The 12298-nt window shown below is 39.5% G+C and overlaps 1 protein-coding gene across 3 annotated transcripts; it reads left to right on the top strand.

Annotated features, from left to right (window-relative positions):
- Positions 1-200: 200 nt before the first annotated feature.
- Positions 201-11306, top strand: LOC147328243 (transitional endoplasmic reticulum ATPase). Of its 3 annotated transcripts, none has more exons than XM_086296472.1 (18): positions 201-469; positions 1258-1369; positions 1465-1637; positions 1733-1875; positions 2006-2136; positions 2949-3080; positions 3209-3311; positions 3942-4075; positions 4655-4790; positions 4903-5015; positions 6173-6337; positions 6507-6629; positions 6722-6934; positions 7055-7233; positions 7333-7462; positions 9169-9327; positions 9618-9769; positions 9852-11306. In XM_086296472.1, the coding sequence occupies exons 3-18, from the start codon at positions 1585-1587 to the stop codon at positions 9949-9951; spliced, it is 2166 nt and encodes a 721-aa protein (XP_086152598.1). In that variant the 5' UTR covers positions 201-469; positions 1258-1369; positions 1465-1584; the 3' UTR covers positions 9952-11306. The 3 variants fall into 3 exon arrangements, with proteins under 3 accessions (XP_086152598.1, XP_086152597.1, XP_086152596.1); XM_086296471.1 differs by lacking the exon at positions 201-469 and adding an exon at positions 505-885; XM_086296470.1 differs by lacking the exon at positions 201-469 and having other exon boundaries at positions 901-1369.
- Positions 11307-12298: the final 992 nt, after the last annotated feature.

Below are 12298 nucleotides of genomic sequence, written 5' to 3'. Positions count from 1 at the left end.
TGATTCTCACAGGGGGAATGTACAGTATGTTTAAGCCCTTGTAGCTTGTTTCCTTTCATTTGTTTAAACAATTTAGTAATAAAACATAAAAAATAAAAAGAATCCACAGTGAGTGAATGCTCAGTTGTTTGCAAGCTGTGGTGGTGTTTTTGTGAGTGTCCTTGAGAGGGTGTGTCTATGTATGTGTGTACTAAACATAAATACACCAACGGCCGAGAGCAGCCGGAGCAGAACAGCAGTTCACTTCGGTCACGGTGACAAGGAGTCGAAGGACAATGGTTTTAGAAAAGAGAGGACTCGTCCAGGAGATAAAAAGGACGATATGTCAGTTCTTTTGAAAGCAGAACTTATTGTGACCCATAAATATTTCACAGCATTTGAGGCTCGCTCAGCTCTTCTTGCATTTGTTGGTTAGTAGCAGGAGGAGGAGGAAATATCACACTGTATCTGTTCTGGGACACTCTCCAAGGTAAGTGTGCAAGGGAGTGTGTGTGTGAAAGTGTGTGTATGGGTCCACCCATGTTGGGGTTATAATAAGAAAGAGAAGTAGATGGACATATTTATACCGCCGCTGATAAACAGGCAGGCAGCACCTCCTGTAAACATGCTGCTTTAAGAAAACAGAGGAAAAGAAAAAGGACTCTGACTGCTGGGAAAATATCAGAGCTTCAGAAAGACTAAAACCTGAACAGCGCTGGTCAGATCAGAGGGAAATCTGAGCTCTTCGGTGCTGATTAGAACTACACAAGATCAACTTTTGAATCTACGAGGGCAAACACCTACAGAAGACAGTGAGGGAGTGAACTCTGAGGGTGAAAAATTGAAGGAAATCTAAAGTGTGACAGGACAAAGAGGAGCAGTCATGCCAGGCTCAGGAGGAGCAGAGTGAGTGAAACAGCTGCGTATGCACACAGTAACTTTGTGTATGCATGCGTGTGTGTGTGTGTGTGCTTAGTCATGCATGTTTCAATATGCAGTAAAATATTTTAAGGAGTAAAGACATTTTATCCAATATGGATTTTTGTGTCATGAAACTTTGAATAATGAGAAATCACAGTGCAGCTGTTCAAGATCATAAAAATGTTAAAACTCCTGTACAGTTAATTATTGATAATCAAATAATATTTTCATGTTTATGAAATCAAATAGTTGCTATGTGCAGAGCCACACAGATTCTAAATACAGCACAGAGTCACATGAGGAAATTAGAGCTTCACGTACATGTGAGAGTGCCATAATGCGTCTCTTGTTTGGAAGCCCAAAGGGAGAAGATTACTCCACTGCCATCCTGAAGCAGAAGCATAGACCAAACAGGCTCATTGTAGATGAGGCTGTCAGTGAAGACAGCAGCATTGTCAGCCTATCACAGGTGTGTGTAAGGTGTAAATATAGCCACACAGAGTCCTGTTTGTCTTCTTGTTAGACTGTTAGGCTTATGTGTGTGAGTGTGTGTGTTTGCATTAGCGAAAGACAGAGGAGCTCCAGCTTTTCCGAGGAGACACCGTGGTGCTGAGAGGGCGGAAACGACGGCAAACAGTGTGCATCGTCCTGACGGATGACACCTGTGGAGATGAACGAATTCGGATGAACCGTGTGACGCGCAACAACCTGCGTGTCCGGCTTGGTGACGTCATCAGGTGCAGTGGACCTCATGCCTGTGGCTTTGAGTGTAGTGTGGAGCTATGAATTTACCATAATCCACAGGTGTCTGCTGATGTGCATGTCATTACAGTATCCATGCCTGTCCTGATATCAAGTATGGGAAAAAGATCCACGTGCTCCCCATAGATGACACCATTGAAGGCCTATCAGGGAACCTCTTTGATGTTTTCCTCAAACCGTACTTTCTGGAGGCTTACCGGCCTGTGCACAAAGGTACAGCAACACCTCAGCTGCTAGTTATAGCGCAATAAAATCAGCTGAGGTCACATTATAACATAAAACAGAAACTCAAAGAGCACAAGAAGCTGCTGTGAATGTAGTGGCTTCTCCTTTTCATTGTTAGGTGACATCTTCTTGGTGAGGGGAAGCATGCGAGCTGTGGAGTTCAAGGTGGTGGAGACGGACCCCAGCCCTCACTGCATCGTTGCCCCTGACACAGTCATCTACTGTGAGGGAGAGCCAATTAAGAGAGAGGTCTGTGAGAGATTAAAGAGTCTGCTTTGTGTGATGTTAGTGTGTGTTAACATTTAAAGAACTGTAAGAAAACCCTTTTATATCAAAATTCTCCTATCTGGAGAATTACTGCAAGAAGTATTGCACCAGTTTGTTCCAGATTGTAGAGCTTATACTGTAAAGTCCTTTATGAAACTGCAAATTGCATGTATCATATTGGCAATGTGTTGTTGTACAATAAATAAATAACATTAATCAGACTGCATTTTGGCTCATTTAAAATTAAACTAGTAAATATTCTTCTCACAGATTTGTTAATTTTTTGTTAGTTCATTGTATAAACTGTTGCTTCATTTGTTGCATCAAAAATAGACATATACTTTCACTTATTTCCAGCTACGACTCACTTCTCTCACATCTATATTAAATTATATTACAGAGCAACTCCATGAATCTCTCTGTTTGCTTGTATTGACCCCAGTTTTAGGTATTTTGAACTAACAATCTCCAAATACTTTTTAGATTAAACATTAGATGAAGATTGTGACTACATGGGGTTTATTTAGGTTTCTGCAGTTTTTTTTTAGTGTGACATTCATTCTTCTTTCATCCCATCCGATTTCTTCCTGTTCCAGTAAAAAGAAGTCTCTTTTGTAGAACCGAATGTCTGACTCAGGACAAATGACTTTCTTGTTTCAGGATACTATCAAATTTATAAAAATGGCTTAAAGGGACCTTTGACGATGCAAAGATATACCCAAAGAAATCTCATCGCCTCATCTTTTAATCAGTACATACAGTAATAAACTGTCTGGCTTTCTGGTGCATGACAGGATGAAGAGGAGAGTCTCAATGACATTGGCTACGATGACATTGGAGGTTGTCGGAAGCAGCTGGCCCAGATCAAAGAAATGGTGGAGCTTCCTCTTAGACACCCAGGACTGTTTAAGGCTATCGGAGTTAAGGTATCATGCACACACACACATGCAGTTCAAAAACAAATTATCATCCCAGCCACCAATAATAGTGATTGTTTCCATTTTAACATGGCATCTTTTTGCATTACTTGGTATGTTCTTCCCTTCTCTCTCAGCCCCCCAGAGGCATCCTGCTGTACGGCCCTGCAGGAACAGGAAAGACCCTGGTGGCCCGAGCTGTAGCAAATGAAACTGGTGCCTTCTTTTTCCTCATCAATGGTGAGACTTTTGTCTACTGAGGCCTGAAAATCTAAAGCACAGAAGGAAATAAATGACTCTCTGCAAAGCAGAATATTATGCAAATAAATGCAGCAAACAAACAAAAAATACTAGTAATAAATTAATTAAAACTTTGAGTTAATATGGTTTTGCAATTCTTTACTTTTGTAAAAACTGTGCTCCAGTTCGTTTTCTGTTGAGTGTCTTGTGTCAGTTAACCAAGAGATGGATTGAACCCTCTTTGAAAGGTAAAACAGAAATGCACAGTAAATAGAAAAAGGAAAAACAACAAACGTTTTAAAAAAATAAACAGAGAGAAAAATTAAGAGGGGAATTTATTTATTTATTTACCTTTATTCAACCTGGAAGTTCCACTGAGATCACATCTCTTGCCAAGGTAGCGGTCATATATTGAAAATCCATTAAATACAACATAAAGTGCAAGATCTGCAACAAACTAACAACACACCAATAACTGCAACAAAGAATACTAGTGACCTTTCAAGAAAAACTTTTAAAATGTAGTCAGCTGAATAACAAGAACCTGATGGAGGTTATAGTGGTAAATAGTGGTTCTCTTATTCTTAGTCCTGTGCAGGAGATGTTTGTAAAGTATCATTCTGTGACCAGGTCCCGAGATCATGAGTAAACTGGCCGGAGAGTCAGAAAGCAACCTAAGAAAAGCATTTGAGGAGGCAGAGAATAACGCCCCTGCCATCATCTTCATCGATGAGCTGGATGCCATTGCTCCCAAGAGAGAGAAGGTAAACATGAGGGGACAATTCAAGAAACCTGTTTCTGCTTGGTCAGATCAGTGTCTGCAGAAAACTGGCTTTCAGCAAGTCTTTACTATCATTCCATCACAAATCAGCATGGACCTGTATGTGTGTGTGTGTGTGTGTGTGTGTGTGTGTGTGTGTGTGTGTGTGTGTGTGTGTGTGTGTGTGTGTGTGTGTGTGTGTGTGTATAAATGGTCTGTTGACCAACTTTCAGGCATTTTTTTGCACATTGAAATCTAAAGCACTGTTTGGATTTCTGAATACTGGCTAGTTAAAATATGAAAAAAGTCTAGTCTCATGTTTCAGCACAAACTAATAAAAACTCTTCACATTGCAAAGAAAAATTAGTTAGTTTCAATGGGCGTGGAAAGGGCCTGAAGGTGGGTCAGTGGACCTTTTTTGGACCATTACAATTTTAGGCAAATCCGAGTTGGTCAAGCAGAAAATGTTCTAAAAATGTGCTGATTTAAGACGGGAGTGACCTAACCCCCCGTTGTTCTCCTGTGTCCATGTAAATAACAGTTAAATGTTTTTGACCACGTGTGAGTCTGTGTGTATGTACAGACTCATGGCGAGGTGGAGAGGCGTATAGTGTCCCAGCTCCTGACCCTGATGGATGGCTTGAAGCAAAGAGCTCATGTGATTGTCATGGCTGCAACAAACCGACCGAACAGTGTGGACCCGGCTCTGAGACGCTTTGGTTAGGAGAAACGCACACACACACACACACACACACACACACACACACACACACACACACACACACACACACACACACACACACATTTACAAATATTGCAATTTCTTTCCAGGCAGGTTTGACCGTGAGATTGATATTGGAATCCCAGATTCGACTGGTAGATTGGAGATCCTGCAGATCCACACCAAAAACATGAAACTGGCTCAAGATGTCGATCTGGAGAGGGTGAGCCAGTGGAAAATGAATGAATGCTTTAATATAAAATTAAAACTGAAATGGTGAGTTAAATAATAATAAATAAATCTGCTATTTTTTCATCAATCACCTTAAAGGCTCAAGCAAAAAAAGCCAACAACTTTTTAAATTGTGGAGTTTGTGAACATTATACCAAAGCTAGTGGCTTCATAGTGTAGTAGTTTACACACAGTTACCAATCAGATGAAATATCCCTGAAGGGTGTAAAAATCTGCTAAATTACATATGTGGAGCTCTCTGCCGTGATGAAACCTCCTGACTAAGGGAACAGCTGAAAGTAGCTGATCTGATAACAAAATTTATATCTTATAGCACTGTACTGGTAACAAGTCTAAAAATTACCACTAGAATGTTAAGGTGAGCATTTTTTGCAAGTAGAGCAACAAGAAGCACATCCTGTACCAAGGCCAGTGTCCTATTTTGCAATTATAAATAAACTAATCAGGATGAAAACATGCATTTCTCTACCAAGGATCCACCTTGGCCCTCCTGCCCTGGCAGATGATTAAGGATCCTTAGGTGTTGTAGGTCTTTTTGATATTCTTGTAATACAGCTTGAACTTATGGCAAGAGAGTATCATTTAATTAGAGTATTCCCCATAAATGTAAAGACTCTGATGATTCCTTATAACAGTTTTTACTGAAATAAAACTGAAATTTTAAATGGAATTTGTAATTAAATATGAAATCAAACATTTTGACAATGCCTCCTTTTGTTGCTGTAAGTGTTGCAATTTTTATTAGACCGTATGCATTATAATATCAATTGTAAACATAACCTTCTCTGAGAAGGGGCGATATAGGAATCTATGCAACAAACTAATGATATTTATTCAAATTATTTCTTTTAAATTATTATTATTATTATTATTTTTATCAATATAGGGTCAGTTAAATTTAATATAGTTGAACGTTAGGGTGATATAAGCAAACTCACCAAATACTTAAACTTCTGAACCTTAAATTTTGTTTTCCTTTTAACTGATTTAATACTTTTATGTGCTATTTTCTTCTTCTGTAAATCCCTTTTTGATTCTTGTCAGTAAAAAAATTATATGAATAAATATTATTTGCTTGATTGATACTTAGTATGTTAATATTAATGTGATTTATTTAAAATACTCCAGATTGCCACAGAGACCCATGGCCATGTGGGTGCTGACCTGGCTGCTTTGTGCTCAGAAGCTGCTCTGCAAGCCATCCGGAAGAAAATGACCCTCATAGATCTGGAGGATGAGACCATCGACGCTGACCTGCTCAACTCAATGGCTGTCACTATGGATGACTTCCAGGTACAAAAGACATGAATGCACATGAATTTAGCTCTTTGTGTTGGTAGAACTATAAGAATTGAGTGAAAGAACAACATATAACATGAATGTGAGATGCATATCAATATTTCTTGAGGAATTAATAAATGAATAGATATGCATCTCTTTACCAAACATCGCCTCACTTTAGTGGGCTTTAAGTCAGAGCAACCCATCAGCTCTGAGAGAGACGGTTGCAGAGGTGCCTCAGGTCAACTGGGAGGACATCGGCGGACTGGACGAGGTCAAGCGAGAACTCCAAGAGCTTGTTCAGGTGGAAGAAACACTCATGCATTAATTTTGCCACAATACTACAAACACAAGCTCAATCCATAATCTGTGAATCTTCATCTTGCTTCACCATAGTACCCTGTTGAGTATCCTGACAAATTCCTGAAGTTTGGAATGACCCCATCTCGTGGAGTTTTGTTTTACGGCCCTCCAGGCTGCGGGAAAACCCTACTGGCTAAGGCCATCGCCAATGAATGCCAAGCTAACTTTGTCTCAATCAAAGGACCTGAGATGCTCACCATGTGGTTTGGAGAATCAGAGGCAAATGTTAGGGATGTGTTTGATAAGGTAAGAGTGGAGAGAGGAAAGTGTGAGCTCAATACAGACTAAAGTACTCTATCAAATCTGTAGTTCTGGCTATACACTTTAACCTTTCTTGACCTCTTGACCTTTTCCTTCTGCCTCCAGGCCAGACAGGCAGCCCCCTGCATCTTGTTTTTTGATGAGCTGGACTCCATCGCCAAATCTAGAGGAGGCGGTGCAGGTGATGCAGGTGGTGCAGCTGACAGAGTCATCAACCAGATACTCACAGAGATGGACGGCATGTCGGACAAAAAGAACGTCTTCATCATCGGTGCCACAAACAGGTGCACACATTTTTGCGTGTCTGTATCGTACAGATGTTAATAAATGAAACTCTTTACGGACTTTTCTTCTCACCTTCATCCTTCCTCTCATCATCCCAGGCCAGACATCATAGACCCAGCCATTCTGCGGCCAGGTCGTCTGGATCAGCTCATCTACATCCCGTTGCCTGATAAGCCATCTCGCACAGCAATTCTTAAAGCCAATCTACGCAAATCTCCTGTTGCAAGAGTTGGTGATACACACATACAAAAACCAATTGCTCTATACAGTTAGATTCATAAGTTTTGTAAAATTACACATTTTTTTTAATTTTACCCATGTACACCACCACAGTGGATATTAAACTCAATCGAGGTGTGATTGAAGCGCAGACTTTCAGCTTTAATTTAGGGTGTTTAACCAACAGATTGCATTAACAGTTTCAAAACTGCAGTGGTTTTTATGCATAGACCCCCATTTTCAGAGGCTCAAAAGTAATCAGACAAACTAAAATAATTTTAAATATAGGAACTGCTATTAATACTTGGATGAAAATGCGTTGCTTTCAATGACTGCCTTAAGTCTAAAGTCCACGGACCTCGCCTAATGATGTGTTTTTTCCCCTGATACTCTTTGCCAGGCCTTTACTGCAGGCTAAAAAGTAATTGGACAATTAATTCAGAAGCAGTTATGTGGCCAGATGAGTCCTGCTCCCTGAGTATTCCATGACAAATTAACCAGATAAAAGACCTGTAGGTGATTCCAAGTGGTGACGCTGCAATTTGTTCACTAGAGCCATCAATATGAGATACAAAATGAGACATTGAGGCAAGTGAGGGCAGCTATAATCAGACTGAAAAACAAAATAAACCAAAGATTAGGAGCAGCTAAACCAACCATCTGAAGCATTTTTCAAAAAATTGAATGTGCTGGTCAACAACAAATTCCCTGAAAAACCAGAGAAGACAAATAAAGTGGATGATCAGAATGATTTCCTTGTTTGAGAGGAAAAACATCTTGATGCATTCTCAATCATCCAGGAAAGTAAATTTTTGTGTGAGTCTCCCACAAAACGCTACGTCCAGACGAACAGAATCAACTTTTGGAGAGAGGAAAAACAATTTCACAACATCTAGCCAAATCAAGAATACTTTAGAAGAGGTAAGCATATTATTGCAAGTCTGCAATCAAGAGATGCCTTCATGAATGGAAATCAAGTGAGTTTACAACCAGGTACAAACCACGTATTACAATCCAGAATAAGGTCGGATTAGATTTTGCCACAAGACATATAAAATCCACTTCTGGAAAAAAATATCTTGTGACAGGTAAAGCCAAGCTTGAGTTGTACCAAAATGATGTGTAGAGAAGGAAAGAAACAGCTCCTAATCCAAAGCGTAACACGTCATCTGTAAAACATGGTGGAGACACCATCATGGCATCGGCATGTACGGCTGCCAGCACAACTGCGACTGTAGTGTTTATAGATGATGTGACTGCTGATCAAACCAGGATGAAATCTCAAGTGTCTCCTCAGATTCAACTAAATGCTGTGAACCTGAAAACACGCTTTTCAGTTACTGAAGACAAAACTAAAGGCACAAAAATAGCAACTGAATGTGGCTTCAGTAAAGGCCTGTCACAGCCTCTCTAGAGAGGAAACACAGCATTTGATTCCCATTGGTGCAAGCGTTTGGAATTTTTCCTCATTATTCTGAAAAATCCCTGTATTTACAATTATGTTAGTTTGTCAAATGAATTTGAGCCTCTGAAAATGAGCAGACTGTGGATAAAAATGACTGAAATTCCTAAACAGCTTCAACTTTTGTTGAATCCCTTGACTTCAATCACATCTTCACTGTTTGATTTAAAACCCACTGTGGGAGTGTACAGAAACAGAAGTTATTTTTTACAGTGTCTTAGTTTCTGTCGTTTACTCTTCCTCTTGTCTTCAGGATGTGGATCTTGAATACCTTTCTGGCATCACAGATGGATTTTCTGGAGCTGATCTGACAGAGATCTGTCAGCGGGCCTGTAAGCTGGCCATCCGTGAGGCAATAGAGGCCGAGATCAAGGCTGAGCGTCAGAGGCAGAACAGACCAGGCGTCCCTATGGTCAGCTGCTCAAGCTTGTTTACACCAAAATATAATGTATTATAGAAGAAAATGCTAATTGGGCTTCTCTGGCTTTCTTTTATTATCTCTACAAATCACATCTCAAAGTTGTACCAGGCTGTGTGTGCATGGTACAGACAGAGACTGTGGGAGATAAAACGTTCCCTAAAGGGCGGCTGTGTGTTTTGTAACTTTCAGCCTTTGGACTGGGAACACACACACACACGCACACACACAGTGTATTATTTTTGCATGAAATCCTTATCTGTTTTCTTTTTTTCTGACTGCAGGATGAGGACTTTGATCCAGTCCCAGAGATCAGGAAGGACCACTTTGAAGAGGCGATGCGATTTGCCCGTCGCTCTGTTAGTGACAATGACATACGCAAATATGAGATGTTTGCTCAAACTCTGCAACAGAGCCGAGGTTTTGGAAACTTCAGGTGCACATGCTTATCAAACGTGTAGTTGTGGACAAGCCAGTCTTGTTTTAGTTGTACTTGAAACTCTTTTCTCCCCACCCAGGTTTCCTTCTGCTACTGGTTCCCAGTCTGGAAGTCAAGGTTCTGGATCTGGGAGGCCGAGTCTGTACAGAGATGAAGGCGACGATGATCTCTACCAGTGACAAAAACTGCAGTCAGCTACTGTGTACTGCTTCTCTGGAGGAATGAGACAGATGATTAAAGGAAGTAAAAAATTTTAAACAAAAAAAAAAAGAAAAGAAAAAAAGAAAGAAAAACTTTTTCTAAATTTTAATAAAATCATAAAACAAGAGGGTGAATAATAAATCATTTTCTATATGACTTTATCAGTCTCTCACATCACTGGGAATTTTGGCCCACTCCTCTTTACAACATTGTTTCAGCTGTGCACAGAGGGCCTTACTTTTGAATACTTTGATACACAGCAAACTTGATGGGTGACTAAATTAGGTGTCCAGGTCCTGTGTCTATAAAACAAACCCAAATCATGACCCCTCCACCACTGTGTCTGTCAGTTGATATGATGTATTTGTATTTGATTTACTGTGTTTGTGCAGTATGGCTAAATATCTCCTGTAAAATCTGTCTAAGGATATTGTTCTAGAAGTCTTATTGATTGTTTGGATGCAACTCATGAACATTAACATTTAACATAATAGCTGAGGTCACTGTAGAGTCAGAGATGTAGCTCTTAGGAATTTATAGTTTGTCTGAGCATTGCACGGTCTGACCTTGGGGTGAATTTTTTTGGGTGACTGGTGTCACCTGAATGCTCCAGATCAGCAGAATAATATTTGTTTTACTGTCCCCACGCAGTCAATTTATAAAACAAGTCTAAAATCGTGTTACCCTAACAACATGCTTTGGTTGTCACTGTGATCAGTTTGCACTTTTCTGTTTAACAGTTAAGAAATGAATAAAAACTTCTTCTTCTTGAAAATTTGTATTTTATGAGTAGCGTTAGCAGCAGTGAGTCTCTATATAACAAAGCTTGACTCAGCCAGCAGAAGGTCTTGGATCAAGCTACAAGCTAAATACAGGCTTATTTTAAATTCCTTTCACGCTCACTGGGAACGTGATTTGTACTGTGTACCAAATACTATCATACAAGAGCTTTTTCGCACAAGTGATTTTGCCATGTTACAATTTAAATGACTTGCATTTTTCTTTAAATAATAAAATGAATAAGTTGAAATGTGGGTTTTGTAAAATAAGGAGGGGATGTTTTTCTCATTATCATTTAATATTTTAATATGGCATTATTAGTTCATTAGAAGTATATAACCAGCTTTGCATTAAGCATAAATTGAAGTTTTTGACCTTACATTATTCTTTGCATTACAGTGATGGTGATAACTTTAGTTTGATCTTTCCTTGCAGGTACCAGAATAATAACATGATTTTCCATTGCAGATGTAACCCTGATCATTCCATACACCTTGCAGTTTGTTGCTTATTTTAGAGTTGTGCTCAAGTTAATTAAAGGTTAAAAGCTACAGCCAGCGCGAGTCTGGCTGATCTATGGAGGGCAAAGGCTTTGAGCTTGGAAGGCCGCACGCGCTTACACAGCACTTATAAGATGTTATTCTTGGTGATTTTGTGCTTAGTCATGTTTTAATATGTTTTAAGTAGAAGTAGCTGATCCAGCAATATTCATTTAATATTATATACTTGATTTAGAGCAATACACACTGATGGTCTTAACAAATGAAAGAGTCCTTGTAGCTGCCATGTTGTGTCTTAGCAGGGTACAGACGGTTCCAGGAGACGGGGGCAGTCAGCGTCTGCCCTCGGGAAGGAGACAATGTTATTCTTTGTGTTAAATAAAATTGTCAACATTGATTGTATTACACCTGTCACTACGCAGGAGGGGGCGTTCTAATACCCTGATTTCATAAAACTATGGTGATGTGTTTTGTGAGATGAGATCTGAGACTGTCTGCATACAGTGTCCATCTCCCACGTGTGTGATCATTAAATCATCGTTTGACTCAACCCGACCGGACCAGTGTTGTTATTGTGGGTTTTTCCTCTGGTGTCCATCCCCAATATTTTGAACCTTAACAGTTTACATAAATTTTACTTGCCCGAAGGAATTTTCTTGTGCTCTTAAGTAAAAACAAAACGTGTGCAAACACACAAGCACTGTTGCTTCACATCAACACTGGTTCATTTGTACAGTTGTTGTTAATTTATTTATCAAATGATCAGAAAGCCCGGGAAAATGATCTGCAAAAACAAATCTTTACTGCATACAGAGTGACTGTAGTACATAGTCACTTCCAGAGCCCCATTCTTAGCCAGGAAAAGCCCCAATTTAGATACATTTTCAGGGTCTTTGTTTCATACACCATCACTCAAAGCTATTTAGTTAACTAACATGACCATAAAAATAATAATGAATTAATTAGAGTTTAAACATTAATAATATTGCTTATATTAATCATTAATAATAATGAAAATATAAGCTAGTTGATGAGGTTTCAGCTC

The sequence above is a fragment of the Aulonocara sp. 'chitande type north' Nkhata Bay genome, linkage group LG6 (assembly GCF_057382095.1).
Source record: "Aulonocara sp. 'chitande type north' Nkhata Bay isolate Kocher_YH1m ecotype deep benthic linkage group LG6, A_spYH_male_GT1.1, whole genome shotgun sequence".
Taxonomy (NCBI): domain Eukaryota; kingdom Metazoa; phylum Chordata; class Actinopteri; order Cichliformes; family Cichlidae; genus Aulonocara; species Aulonocara sp. 'chitande type north' Nkhata Bay.
The sequence above is the reverse complement of the archived record's forward strand: the minus strand, read 5'-3'. Positions and strand labels throughout refer to the sequence as shown.